The 15,526-nt window shown below is 32.4% G+C and overlaps 1 protein-coding gene across 7 annotated transcripts in view; it reads left to right on the top strand.

Annotated features, from left to right (window-relative positions):
- The window catches only part of LOC143222897 (uncharacterized), a 41,791-nt gene extending 32,230 nt beyond the window's left edge, over nt 1-9,561 (top strand). For all 7 annotated transcript variants that reach the window (XM_076450049.1, XM_076450051.1, XM_076450052.1 and 4 more), the window contains 3 exons: nt 868-975; nt 2,455-2,538; nt 4,473-9,561. In XM_076450049.1, the coding sequence (XP_076306164.1) occupies nt 868-975; nt 2,455-2,538; nt 4,473-4,973 (693 nt within the window). In that variant the 3' untranslated portion in view covers nt 4,974-9,561. The remainder of the gene's footprint in view (nt 1-867; nt 976-2,454; nt 2,539-4,472) is intronic.
- The last annotated feature ends 5,965 nt before the right edge of the window (nt 9,562-15,526 follow it).

Here is a 15,526-nt window from a genome sequence, read left to right as displayed (position 1 = left end):
GCAACAAGACTGGAAGGATATTATGTGATATATTACTAGTAATTTGATACTAAAGCACTTTATAAGGCTGTTAGTCATATTATCAGAAAAGTAGACAATGGTATTTTCTGAACTATTAATGACATTAGTTATTAATAGTAGTTGTAGTTAGAAGGCTTTTGAACAACATTAATGAAAGTTCACATAGACAATTTGAACTACACTGGGTGCTTGTTGGCCCTGTGGTAAAGCTTTGGAATTTGTAACTGGTTAACCTGATTGGAATTTGTGAGATCCATAAAATAGTCCTCACACTTTAAACTATGGGTACATTACTGACTGCTATCTTGCTTCTAGTCAGTAATTCATTATTAGGGAGAGTGACACATAGATTTAGTAGTTTTGCCATAAATATCAAATACAAGTTCAAATTTCAAACTACAACTTCTCGAGAATACTTACACATTAAATATGTATGTATGTGTCACAGTTTTCAAAAGATTTTATTATCAGCTAGAAGAAATAGCTGTTATGGTTTCCATTTCATTATTTCACACACACAGAAATTAATCTCCCCAGTTTACAGATATGTATGCCACATAAGAGTGATGGTAAAGTTCATTGGTTAGTCTGACAATAGTGGGATTCATTTTCTTTAAAATGTTTAACAGATTAATAGACAGTGTAAAAAATTGCTTTTTGTGTGTATAATAGATATGTTTATCTTGAATGACTATGACAAGTTGCCCTCTAGTCTTTCACTTCAAAATTAGGGATGAGGATTTTAGGTAATCCTCCTGCAGGTTTGTACAAAGTACAACAAACTTTTGGTTTCAGTTTCTCTTCCCATCTCAACTGTATCTGATCAATTCACTTTCATTTTTTTAGGTGGACAAATATGAAACAGAGAAAGCTGCTTTAACAAGAGATCTTTCTGACATGACAACAAAACTAGTTGAAGCTCGATTCACCATAACTGAGCTAGAAGAAGAAAATGTAAGTTGGACTTACGTTTTTGTTTGATAAATTTCAAAACAACAACTAACAGTGAGTATAAAAAAGTATTCTTTAGGCTTATTATACGAGATGAAAAATCAGGTTCATTAAACATACTGTTTTTAAACATGATAACCATAAGGCCAGGAGTACTTTATTTTTCCTCTTATGATCCCACCAAATCCAAAATTTTGATTTCCAACAAAATATATGCAATTTGCATTTCCATCCTTTTTTATTTTTGATGTGGGATTTCATTTTTCTAAGGAAACATAAGAGGAAAAAAAAATCTTTCTTTTCTTTTAATTTTCGAGTAGAATCTTGTTTATGAGGAAAAACCGAAAGTACCATGGTAAAATGATTAAACACTGCAGCAGTGCATATAATGTAATACTTTGAGGAATTTTGTGATATTTATAACCTAGAAATGTGCAACACAATCTTGGTTGCATATTTTTACAATGCTATTTTGTAAATTTAAAAAACAATCATGATATTTTTTTACTGCATAAAATGAATGAAATAGTAATGCATTTCATGAGTACCATGCAAAATGGCTGTATAGATCTTGGTAATTATGAGGAAAACATAGGTATTGTAACACAATTGATACAAAAAAAGATAAAAAAAAATTGGTGACTTGTTAGGCCAAATGCTGATGGAAGACAAGAGTGTTACAGTCAAGGTGTTTAAAAAACTTAAATTACATGCATACTAGTAACTGATGGCACAATCTAATTTTAATTTCTTTCCTTTGACCTCTAGTATCATCGGAAAAGTTTTGTAAAAGTAAAAATAACCTTGTATAATAAGTTTATTTAGTCATTTGCAGTAGGCATTCTCTATCCTAACTTTTAATCAAAGACATATTACTTGACACCAGATGTTGATTAGGTCTGTGGATGAATTCTGGATTTTGGCTAATTCAAATACATGGACACCATAAAATATTCTCCATACTTCAAACTGTGGGTGCATTATAAGAATGACTGTCAATCCATTAGCGTAGATGTTAGGGTGCTGCTGACTTGTTGCTTTCTCTTTGGTCAACAGTTCAAAATGATGGACAACAGCAGCCAACTTCGATAGCTTTGCTCTGAATAGAAAATATACATACATTTGATCTGTGAATGTGAATGTTTAGATATACTAGTTAAAATAGGTAAATAGGTAGGTAGATATAATGGACACAATAATTAGAGGTTAATAATTTATTAGTACTTGCACTATTACAAACTGGAACTATTAGCGTAATACAGATCACTACCTATTTGTATCTACAAAGTTTTGTATTTGGAACTGGAAACACTGTTTATGCTAATATTATTAATAAGTGATAGCATATACATAATTCTGACTTCCCACTACAAATAACCAGGAATTAGAAACAATGCTCACATTAGTACTTATTTTTGTTTGTGATATGTAGCACTTAAAAACTTTATTTTTAACATTATATAGTCTTCATTTATTTTTCAGGACCAGTATAGAAATGACTGCAACACTGCTGTGCAACTCCTTCAGTGTAAACCTTCAAACTTTGTTTCTCACAAATACAGCTCAGTAAGATATATTCATTCCTTTTATATTAATATTTTGATTTTCCACAAAGGTAAATTCTCATATTAGCAGTCTTTAAAAATTATTTGCTTGATGTAATGCAACTGTATAGAGATTTCCATGCTGAGTTTACAAACATTTGCTGTCCTAAATATTCTGTATTTATATGTATATGTGTGAATTTGTTGTTGTAACTATAGGGTAAAGTTTAAAATAAGTTCAGGTATATTAATCTACCCCTGATATATTTGTTCCCTTGTTATTCTTTTGTTGCTTTGTTTGTATAGCTTTTGTGTTATATACCTACTGAATTTTTCTTATAGACCTTTCATCAGGTTTGTCAGATTCTTCTGGAAACTGTCACCATGTATATTCCTGCCTAGAAGGATGTACATCTGTGTATTAGACATCCATTGTATTTTGACACTGGTTACCACTAGTTGAATCTCTTGCTAACTTTTCTTTTGTTGTTGTTGTAATGTGTGTGTGTTTTCTCTTCAGTAACATGCTCTACCTTTGTGTGTAATAATGTCCTATTACAATTAATTGCATTTATTTCAAATTTCAAAAATAATTTCGTACTTTCATGTCAAAACTTCAGTACAGCTATTACTGTAGTCTGTTTATTTTTTAAGTTCCTTAGTGAAACTGAAATTACACATTCCAGTGGATATGACTGGTCTTTTACTTACAACAGCTAGACTTGACTTTTTCTATGGAATAGTTGCAGTATTTCTTAGTATTCCATTGGGTTAGTAAATTTTTAAATTGTTCAGTGGCTGATGTTTTTTGCTATATCTCAATTATAAACCTTTTTTTTTAATAATTGGTAAAATCATGGGTTAAACATTTTGTGCAACACTGGATAGATTCATTAAACTTGTTTAACTTTTTTTAGCCAAAACTTTATTCTTTTATGAGTGTATATATATAAAACAAATGTTAAGAGCATAACATGTAAGTCAGTGGTTCCCAACCAGGAGTGCAAGATAGCCTTCCAGGGGGTGCAAGATAATATTTGTGTTGGCCACCTTCACCTTTATTCTTAAATAAATAATTACTGTAAGGGGCACGAGAACATATTAAATTTTTTTTAGGGGTGCAGGGCATAAAAATGTTGGCAACCACTGATCTAAGTAGTAAGTATTTTTCTAATGTATATTTTTACTGACATATTGATTTGTTAAATGTAAATAATTAATTGTGTATTTAATCCACACAAAGAACAGCATTTATTTTTATTTCTGTTTATTTGAACATGCAATGTAGAAATTTATTTTTTTCATTACATATTTTTATTTCAAATAGTCCTTTCATGTGTTACTTCAATACATAAATGTGAAGTCTCATCTCATAAAACATGAAGTAAGATTACTCACAGTTAAAAAAAAAAAATTAGTTGAAGGTGTAAGAAAAAATTAAATTTAAAATTTAATTGTTGTTATCTTTATGCTTAGTACATTACAGTATGTTACTATGGATAATTCCCAGCTGTAACTGTAGAATTACCATTGAAACTTTTATTTTTAACATATATCTTTAATCAGTGATGTCGAGAAAACCCACTTGTAGAGAAATATATGTAAAAACGGCTCGTTTGGGTTGAGAATATTTTTTTTTTACGTAGAGGAGTGAACTACATTTTGACCTTCGGTCATCGTCAGGTTCATATATCTTTAAATTGTTATTTAGCAAATGAGTTGTGAATTTATAACTGTATTGGTTACAGAGCCCCTAGTAATGTATGAGTCACATAAAAAAGTAAACAAAAAGTACCTTGAATATAGCAATTAATTAGTTCCATTATATATTACTGATGTTTACTTTGAATTTTACTTAGAAACAAATAATTTGAGACAATTTTCAGTCAATCTCGTGTGTGTTTGCATATATCTGGATAAACTTTTGGCTTTTATATTTATTCATGGTCTTTACAGATTCCTTTAGATCTACAAGAACGGGTAAAATCTCATTTAAGTCTCAGAACAAAAAGAGAAACGCAGAATAATAATCCAGAAATTAGGACAATACGTGTACCTATTCCAACTTTTCCACCAACAGCCATGGTGTATTCAGTAAATAAAATTCCTGATAATGGGACTGTAAAGCAAAAGGAGAGTACATTGGGGATCTCGGAGAGCTCTCCAGATTATGTATCAGCAGCAATAATGGCTAAAGTTTTAGAAGAGAGGGCCAAGGAAAGAAATGCCAAGAAACAGTTTATTTGTATGGCATGTAAATTTAAAAAACAATGTGTGTATTACCAGGATAAAGAAACCCAAACCAAATGGCCGTCCACACTTGTTTCATGTTTGTCTTGTGGGAACCAGCCCATTGATGTTCACTCCCGGATAAGAAGAGGATCTTCCTCAGGCACAGATTCCCATTGGTATCAAGCTCGCACCAATTCTATAGGTGGTACTGAGACTATAATATAGGTGATGTAGTTCCTCATAATTCAGGCCAAAATAAAGTAATGAAAACTAGATGCATTTAAAGTTTCACACGGATTTTACATGACTGTGAAAGTTTCCATGAATGGAGCCTATGGTAAAAGAAACTTGTTATCAGGTGTTCACCTACCATGATCATTAGTGTAATGGAAACTGTTCATCTGATACTTTCTTTTGGCCCACCCTGTAGTTCATGGTGTTTGTTTGGCATTAGATTTTGTAACTTGTGCCTAAATTGTACTCTTGTGTAAAAAATCTTCGTAAGTCTTCATGGATTACCATGTAAGAATAGCAAAAGAAACTTAATATAGGCAAATTCTAGGATAATGAACATTATTTTTAGAAAAGTTTTGTATGTATTTCTGTATTCTTTGTATCATACTGAAGCCATACTTTATTCCAGTGTATAAAATTAGTAGTCATTGTATATTCATTGTACAAGATGAACTATATTATGCATTTCTTTCATAAAGTTACTGTAAAAATGATTTATATTTAACATTTCTGTATATATTAAGATTCAAATGAACAGTAAAGCTATTATGACCTACAGAATCCTTTGGATTAAATTATTATAAATGAATAAAATTATTGCTGTGTTCTCGTTGTTTGCCTGACAGTTTGATTGAAAAAAATAGTCCTTAATTTTTTTTTATTATTTAAATTACACTACTAAATTCTTGTTACCAAAAACTTCAAAATTTTTTCATTTAATAAAAGTCTTCTGAAATAGTGTTGAATATTAGTTTTTGTTCAGATTTTAAACCAAGTAATAAAAATATTTAAATCAGCAAAGAGTATAATATATTTAATACCTATTGTCAAATTTATGTGTTCAAGAATATCGCAACAGTTATGGAGACGTTCATTTTAATGAAAGCAAATATTTGTATGATGTGTAAACTTAAATACCATTAAAATTTTATGCACACAAGTAAATCTAATACTAAAGTGATCATCTTACACATTGTAACTTATGGATAATGTGAACTGAAGTATTTTTAGGAAAAACATGAAAAATGCAAATCAAACACACATCTGTTTATAGAGGTCAAGGTAGATTTCAAATATATTAAAATTATGTACTGATCATATTATAATATATGTGCATAGCTCTGGCAGTACTTTCACTACCTTTAGTGCCTAAATTATTTAGATTAGGTTAATCCTTTCACTCTAACAGCAGTATGTATTCCTGACATGGAACTTATTTTCTCTATTTTTATTTTGTTTTAATGTTAACATTTAGGCTAAATAGTTTCAAAGCCGTTATCACGTTTATGATGTGACAGTAGAATCTTTTGTTTTGTGACATATATTCCTTCACCTTTTTGGAACACTCAAAAATCACGTGTGTGACATTTTTAGACCTATTGCTTTTAGTACATAATTTCTTCATATTGATATATGTGCACCTTAAATTTCTTTATCTTGCTTTAAAGGACAGAAGTAGAAAAAATAAAATGTCTACTTACATTAAGTAGATTAAACCATCACACTCCAGACTCTATAGTATTATTTCCATACTGTCATTGCATTTACACCACTGTCTGCACCAGCAATAATTCAAATGTTTCTGCTACTATATCCAGTATATGAAACTTGAGATAAATCATGCTTTTATTTCTATAAAACAATATGGAGGGAAGCCTCTTGTAAAAGTGAAAGCATAGTTAATTTTAGTTTTTTTTTTTTTTATTTTTATGATTAAAAAGTGTAATCTGTAGAAGTAAGTTAGTAAAAGTAGAAGAAACTCCAAGATTTATCTGAAACTTCTGTGGTAATATGTTATTCTGCTAAAGATATGTTGTAATCATAAAATAAACGACCATAAATAAACTTTTAGATTTCCATGGTATACATTATATGCATAGCCAAGACAAATGTATCTTGGTGGGAATATTAGGAAAGAAGAGTAGTGTAAGGTATATATTATTTATCACAGTTTAGCAAAAGGGTTAATATCTTGCAGTTTATGATGGGGCTTCAAATTTTCAAGTTGTTTTTTTCATTATGACTGTTATGATAATTGTGGTCAACTTTTGTAATGTAAAACTTATTTAGACAATAAAATTTATATAATACATAGTTGTGTACTGAACATAACTTCAATTAATAGTACTTCTGGTAGAGATATGCATATTGACTGTATGTTTTAAAGGCTTTGATTAGTAACCAGTTTCCTAATTCTGCATTTGTTATAGAATGCTTTACTTTACAATCCATTTTTTGTATATATGTAACCCATGTTTTAATTTCATTTGTTGTGAATTATTGTACATAACTGTTTTTGTAATAAAAGACAAGAACATTCTGTCACACTAAAACATTGTAATTTGAACACTTGAAAAAAATAGTTGTTTGATTATTGTTTTTCAGGGTTTAACATGGCTTAGTGATTAGCATGTTGGTTGTGGATTGAAGGGTCTAGGGTTTGATGCATGATTCAAGTAACTGTTCTCTGCTCTTTTGATTCCATCTTTAGGTTTCAAGAACCAGATAAATCCCTTGTGGTAGCAAGTGCTGCTAGCTGATTTACCTATGTTGAGTGGATCAAAATTAAGAAAAGTCTTATCTGAATACTAGAGGGCTCTGACATAGCTATTCAGTACATTTACATATACGGTGCTGCTCAGGTTTAAAATTCTAGTTCTTGTCTTACAGAGAATAATTCTAGCTGTCAAGTAAATCATCATCCAGTTATTTGCTTTAAAATTATGCTGGAAAAAATTATTAAACTTTGAAAATGGTCTTCATGCAAGAACAGTTTTTTAAAATAATAGCTCAATCTGTTAAATGTCTTGTATCGATGAATAACAGGAATAATGAGAGACTATTGAGTGAAATATAACTTTTAGTTATAGTCACTTTGTATTTTATTTTAGCATTACTTACATTAAGTTTCCTGGACATCAGTGTGTGGTGATTTGTTTGGCATAGCTTACATACAGCTTCATCTAATAATCAATAATATTGTTTTACAGGTTCAATTTTTAAACAAAAATTTAATTATGTAGTTTTAAAGATTCTAAAATTTTAAACCACAGTAACTTGTGTGTAGTAACTATTGACTTACAAAACTGTACTGCTACTTCAAAGATTATATTTACAATTATTAGATATAAGACTGATATGAATTATGGCATTTTGCATCATATTGTTAGTAATTTATAGATAAAATACAAAAGATGTATTATAAAAATCTTGCAAAATTTATCATTCAAACAAATATTGACTAAGGAAAACAAAGATATTTGTTATCAAAATAAACAGCAAATTACGAGAACAGGTTGTAACATAAAATTAGCACTATTTACTTGGTATCATCTTATACATACTTTAGTTGGTGTAATAAAATTCATGCTTGAATATTTCAGGTTATAAGATTTATACTGTTACTTTTGTTAGAAGATTTAAAACTACCTAATTTTAATTCAAACAGTTTCAATACAATAAATAAAATAACCTGTAACCATAAGACAAATTTTTAATTTAAATGTTTAGTCATTTGATAGCTTGCTTTTTAGGAATAAAACTAAGAAGGAACTTTTATATAGAATTTGAAATATTGTAATATGGTATTATTTTTATTGATAAATATTTTATACAATCATGAGGATTATTAAAAACTGGTATGCTTGATTATTTGAGTGAGTTGTATTAAGAAGTTACAAAAAGTTCTTTAACAGATTTTAAAATGAAATCATAATTGAAGTCTTGTTATCAAATACATTACAAATGTTTATTGTTCATAAAACTTGATTTTTAATATCTAACTTAAAATTGGAGCTACATAACCATTCATGTGCTTTGAGAAGTGTTAAAACTTACAACATTTTAAAAATGAAATAAATATACAATCAGTTTTGGCACCCTGAAATTTACTTTTGGGCCACTGCTTGAGAAAATGTTTTAAAGCCTCAATAAGGCTTGGTACATAAAATTTATATGGTGTAATGTGCTTCCAACTTATGATAATAAATGTTACATATTATAATTTTTGCCAGTAGTTTATATTTTTGTAAAACTTTACAGATAAGTAGATTACTTGAGTTCTCAAAAGTCAAAAGCTGTCATTTGTCACTTAGATGTTTACTGATTTAGATGAGAACAATGAATTCTGTATATTCCCGAACTCAACATGCCCTCATTAGTCTAGTTTGAACTTGTCTGAACCTCACTTTATATTTACTAAATCAAAAATATGATACTTTATAACCCGAGCACTTTCCAAAGGGAAATATTTCTTCTTCATGGGCCAACTGAGATTGACTATTTTGTCTGTCTGCAGTGTGTATCGGAGTTTAGGTCTTATAGACTTGGAAAGGGGAGGTGTGTTTGACCTTTTCCACCTTCCTTCAACTGCAATCTGACCTTCCAAGATCTTCAAGACCAAAATCCCAAAGATCATGGAAGCTCAGATTGCAATTGAACTCTTCTCAAGACCAAGCCCATGTATATTGTCTAATATCTGTTGTGATTATTGTGCTGACTTATTTTCTTAGATCTGTTATGTATTGTAAGAGCTTCTGAACTGTTGTATTATGTACGGAAATAAAGGTATGAAATAGTGTTTAGTGATGTTTATGATTAATGTTATGAAATCTTGTGTGGATTCATGATGGGGTTAATGAAACATAAAACCGTCTTCATCTTCACTTTTAGTCTTCTCGTGCGTTTTGATATTGTGTAATAAAGTCATGAAACCTTTGTTGTTTTTTGTCAGCTTCAGTTATTGGGTTCGATGTCTGTTTTGTTTTTGTGGTTGTTTATTCGATTGTAACCTTCGTTTTTGCTTGCGTTGTTTGTTTATGCATTCCGTTATTGCATACTTGTGTTCGTGCTGTTTGTACGTAGGTATAAGTTTAGATCTTTTCTGTTTGATATGACGTTGGTAATTAGAGTGTTCCTCTTTCTGTACTGTATGATTTGTTTGTCTGATTTACATTAGTTTATGTGTTTAAGATGAGTATCTTGAAGTCCTTGTACTTAGGACATTATAGCTTTCTGTGTCTTGCTGTTGGCAGTTGCATCATAGTGTCTGTGTGCTGGTTTTGGAACAGTCTGAATTACGGTTCTCTCTCTCTCTCTCAACCCACGCACCAGGGGTTTTTATTTTATCCTCCCTCTCTCTATCAGCATCGGGGTTTGGTCATTTAAGACCAAGAAAGGTCATGTGTGTTTGACCTCTTTCTTCCTTCCTATGTATGTTATGGATTATTGAGTAATGTTAATATTATTATAGCTAATTTTGCACACTTAACCTAAACTCTTTCAAGATCATGCCCATGAAGGTAATTACGTAATATTGATGCAAAAAATACACTAGCCTACATTCCATTCGTTTCGTGATGACGAGAAACCCACTTGAAATAAAAATGTATTCTCAAGACGGGGCCTGGCATGGCCAAGCGCGTAAGGCGTGCGACTCGTAATCCGAGGGTCGCGAGTTCGCGCCCGCGTCGCGCTAAATATGCTCGCCCTCCTAGCCGTGGGGGTGTATAATGTGACGGTCAATCCCACTATTCGTTGGTAAAAGAGTAGCCCAAGAGTTGGCGGTGGGTGGTGATGACTAGCTGCCTTCCCTCTAGTCTTACACTGCTAAATTAGGGACGGCTAGCACAGATAGCCCTCGAGTAGCTTTGTGCGAAATTCCAAAACAAACAAACAAACAAACTCAAGACGGTTGGTATGAGTAATAAAACTTTTATTACAATAAGGTACGGAACAACGTTTTGTATTTTTTCTAATGAAACTTGTATTACCCATAGCAGCTGTCTTGTGGAACACATTTTTTGCTTCATTGGCGTGTGTATAGTTCTACATTTTGCGAACAGTTCAAGGTGTATTCTGGAATTCCACATATATTCCAAATCACCGATTTATATATATATATATATATATTATACACACCCTTTTAATCTTGTCGTAATAAATTAAAAACGATGTAAAGTTCTAGTGATTAGGTGGCCTATTTTTATTTCTTATATATCATCATCTTCGTGTATCAAGTTCAAGTAAAAACTCATTTTGTCTCTACTTTCTCTAGAAACAATTTAGCGTGATATGCAGAAATCTTAGTATTTGTGCATGAAGACGGAAAATGATTTACGCACTGTGTATGCGGTTATAAATAATGTGTTCTATATTGTTTCTATTTTTAGGGCGCTACATTTATCCATGCCAGAGCTGTTTATTCCATCACAGATCATAAATACGTTTTCTATATTTTTAATATGCTTTTATCTGATGTTCTACAGTTTTTATCTGTTAGACACCTAGCATAGTTCAATATCAAATGCTATTAAAATGGTTGATCCAAGTTAATTTTCACTCGCATATGAATCCTAGGAATTTTAGAGATGTAGCACTCTGGAGAAGTGTTCCTTTCATGTGAAGTTTTCGCGAGTCTTTTTGTGATTTGTTAATTTGGTACGTTTGTTAATTACTTTACTGGTAGGTTAATTTTAAATAGACAGTTATAGTGTTGTTATTTTCAAATAGTGTGAATTTTCGTGTTGTATTTTATCCAGTTGTTAATATATTTAAGTGTGACCAGAATTGTATTGGTTCTAGGTTTTCATTGAGTTGAGAACAGAAGTTCTTTGTTTTTCTTGTTTTATAAGTTTGGATGTTCGTATTTTATTTCTTAGCGAATTTAATTGCATTTTTGTTGCGTAGTTTGTTTTCCACGTATTGTTTTCAATTTCTGATGAGATCTAGTAGTTGTGTTTGATGCGACCTGTTTGCGTTTTTTTGTTGTGTATTTTATAACGGTATTGTTTGTCTGTCGGATTTTGTAAGGCACTCCGTGATTGTTTGACAATACTTATATATTTCAGATTGTTTCGCAGCGGTTTGATGTAAGGTGCTTGATAACAATTTGTTCAGTATGTTTTTCGTTCTTTCCAACTTGTTCTTTTGTAGCTGAATTTTTTTTCTGTTGGTTAGATACATATTTATGGGTGGGGGTGGGGGACTGAAGACAAACCAAATTGGTAAGACCTTGGTCATTATCAACACCTTTCACACATTGAACTGTACAAATTCACGGCTTGTTCTGTATGATCTTATGCAGAGATCATGTATATCGCTACCATTATTTGCGTACGATTAATTTGTTGATGTTGCTTTGCTTGGTTAGGCTATATTCATATTATAAACAGGCCAATGGCCAAGCGTGTTAAGGCGTTCGACTCGTAATCCGAAGGCCGCAGGTTCGAATCCCGGTCGCAACAAACATGCTCGCCCCTTTTAGCCGTGGGGGCGTTATATTGTTACGGTCAATTCCACTATTTGTTGGTAAAAGAGTAGCCCAAGAGTTGGCGGTGGGTGGTGATGACTAGTTGCCTTCCCTCTAGTCTTACACTGCTAAATGAGGGATGGCTAGCGCAGATAGCCCTCGAGTAGCTTTGCGTGAAATTCTAAACAAATAAATATATTATAAACAAAATTATTAGTTTTCTTCCATTTCCGTTCATCGTTTTGCAAACAAAGTTTTTGTGTTTGTCATTTAGACCTCCGATGAAAATGTTGTAAGAAAAATATGTTACTTAGGTAATTCCTTTTCCGTGGCAAGATTTTCGATATAAGTTATTCCAGGGTAACCGTGGGAAGCAACTGATAACAATCAGAAGACCGCGTGCTAACAACCTTTCTACTCTGTAAGTAAAGTCTAATAAAATAACTTAGCGTCTCAACTGCAAATTTAAGCATTTACCAGATTAACTTAACGAACAAATATTATTTTCGCGATACTCGAAGAGGACTGAAGGATTAAAAAAATTACTGCCAAGGTGAGATCAGCTGACGGCGCTCAAAAGCCATTGTTTGTTTTCATCCCGCTCATGATGGAAGTGAGAAGTGGTGCGTGAAAAATTATAAGTCATACATGAGGTCGTTTTACCTACAGTAAACTGCCATTTTCGGATTCACGGTCTTTCACAGAGGAAGGAATATAAAAATCCCTGAGGAAACTCACTTTCACTGATCAGCCTTCAAGTTTATTTGTTTTTAACTTCGCGCAAAGCTACTCAAGGGCTATCTGCGCTAGCTGTCCTTAATTTAGCAGTGTAAGAATAGAAGGAAGACAGCTAGTTATCACCGCCAACTCTTGGACTACTCTTTTACCAACGAATAGTGGGATTGACCGTTAATTATAACGCCCCATGGCTGAAAGAGCAAGCATGTTTCGTGCGACTGGGATTCGGATCTGCAACCCTCAGATTACGACTCGAACGCCTTAACTCACTTGGCCATGCAGGGCCTGGCTTCAAGTAACCTACCTGACCAGCGTCCAAATAAACTAGCTTTTGTTGAAGCGGTATGAGGAAAGAAGTTATAGGCGTGAGAGTTATTGTCCCTGGTTGAAAAGTGAGATACAGAGGATGTTGTCTGTAGAAATGTTGGTAAGCTCAGGAGACAGTTGGGTCTAGGTGAATTTTCTCTTGTATGGCTTGATACGATGGTTTGAGCGATTACAGTTGTAAACTATGCCATGATTTTCGGGGGTTCTGTTCTGGGTACACTTTCATACAGTTGGGCTAGTCTCTGGATATTGGGGGCCTAGATTAAATTTAGAGGCATAGTGCATAGTAGAGATGAGACTATAGTTTTTGGATGCAGGGAAAGACAGAACTGGACGAGAGAGGTATTTACTGTATGCCTTTTCCACTTTATAGCGAAATATCTGAAAGGAGCATCTGTGTACGAGTATGTGGTAATCTGGTTGTTGCAACGTGGTAACTATTTTGATGAGCCTCGTTTCCTTTATTGTATTCCTTGAGTGGATAAGGTTCATTCCGTATAGTCTGCTGATTAGCTTCTGTTTTGTTGTTTTTTGGATGTCTTTATGAGTGAGTGATGGATCTACACCACTTAAAACATAGATGCGGTTGAATTGTCTCTTGAAAGAATTGTACGAGACGTGTGGAATAGAGTTCTATCGTAGGCAAAGGAGGGCGAGTTCATCGTAGCTTTCAAGTTAAAGAAAAGTTCAACTATACCTTCGAATCTTGTCATACAATTAAATGATACTTTGGGTTTTAAGCAACAGATGAAGTCGATGATTCAGTTCAGTGAAAAACTTGAAGTAAACCGTCAATGTGGGTAAAGTGTTGTATACGTTTTACTGTCACAGATAAATGTTTTGAAGAATTGCAGTTTGAGAAATGGCCGTGTAAAAAACAAAATGGGAGATAAAGTGAATTCTAAATGATGTCAAACATTCTACCATAGAAATCTGGAAGTGTTTAGAGTAGCTTTCACTTTATTGTTGCAAATGTTTTTCATTTCCAGTGTAGTACTACCTGAAACAAGAATGTGTTGTCTTAAAAAAAGAAAAATGGTCAACATAAACTGCATGTTAATGAAGTAAATAAATGTGAGGTATGAAGACCGACTAAAAGAATCCGGAAAAGTATCATAAGTATAAAATAATTATTACAAAGATCAGGGGAAAAGACTGAAATTAATATATGGTTTCAAAACTTTATTATTCTCACACAGAACGAACTAATAATCACTAATTTGTTCATTAAGGTTGAACGCTAGTCAAAATTGTAATCCAAAAGTATCTCTTCTGTTCTATCGGCTTTAGGTTTTAAATCGATTTCAATGTTCTTGAGAGTCACCATTAATATAATGACCAGATTGGTTAAAGTGTTGTTTTTGTAACGTTAGGTAGGCCGAGTGGTTGGTTTGCCTTAACCATTGGAGTTTCGAATAATACATACAGAAGAGAAACAGTATGGCTGTGGAGATGTTAGAGTAGTGTAAATAACTTATGTGGAGTATAGAGGCAACTTCCTTTGTTGCGGGAGAGCTTGTGGAGTTTGGTAACAACTTCTTTTGATGTGGGAAGCTAACGTTTTGGCTGTTACATGAGGTTTTAATCGAATTTTCCTTAGTATCCTCACAATCTACCAAACAGTATGCACAACTATCTGCAAGTAATTCCCATACTTAATTCGTCAACTTTATTATGTGTGCAATAACAAAAACAACTCTGATTATTCATTGGTCATAAATAGAATCGGTGAATCTTAACCCTCTTCTCTTGTATCTATACTCACATTCTTGTTATCAATACTATATCAAAGTGCCGACTGACTTCCTTTTATGGGAGTTTTAAGCTCGATAATTATCAATCATTTGCAGCTTCAACCCATACTGCAGCATTGTCAAGCTGTCAAAGATTCTTCCTGGTTCCATTTAGTTAATGCAGCGTTCATAGCTCGCATAACCCTTTCACTGACCTTACTAGCATCAGCTTGTTACATTCTAAACATATAGCAGAAAGTTTCTTAATATGTTTCTCTTGAGTCATCGTTGCTATACACCTATACTTCACTGTATTGCATTTCTCTTTATTACACATAATTATATTAGACGTTAAAATATCCAGCGATGCCTCCTAACTCCTCCTCTTTAGAAAATTATCTCTAATAAAAATTCCATCGCCAAAACTCTTTGTTTCCATTCTTCCATTTGTACATCGATCACCATTTATAACTCTCTCTTAATAATATATATATATA

The sequence above is a fragment of the Tachypleus tridentatus genome, chromosome 8, assembly GCF_004210375.1.
Source record: "Tachypleus tridentatus isolate NWPU-2018 chromosome 8, ASM421037v1, whole genome shotgun sequence".
NCBI classification, from domain to species: Eukaryota; Metazoa; Arthropoda; class Merostomata; order Xiphosura; family Limulidae; genus Tachypleus; species Tachypleus tridentatus.
Note: the sequence above shows the minus strand (reverse complement) of the source record. Positions and strands in the feature narration are given on the sequence as shown.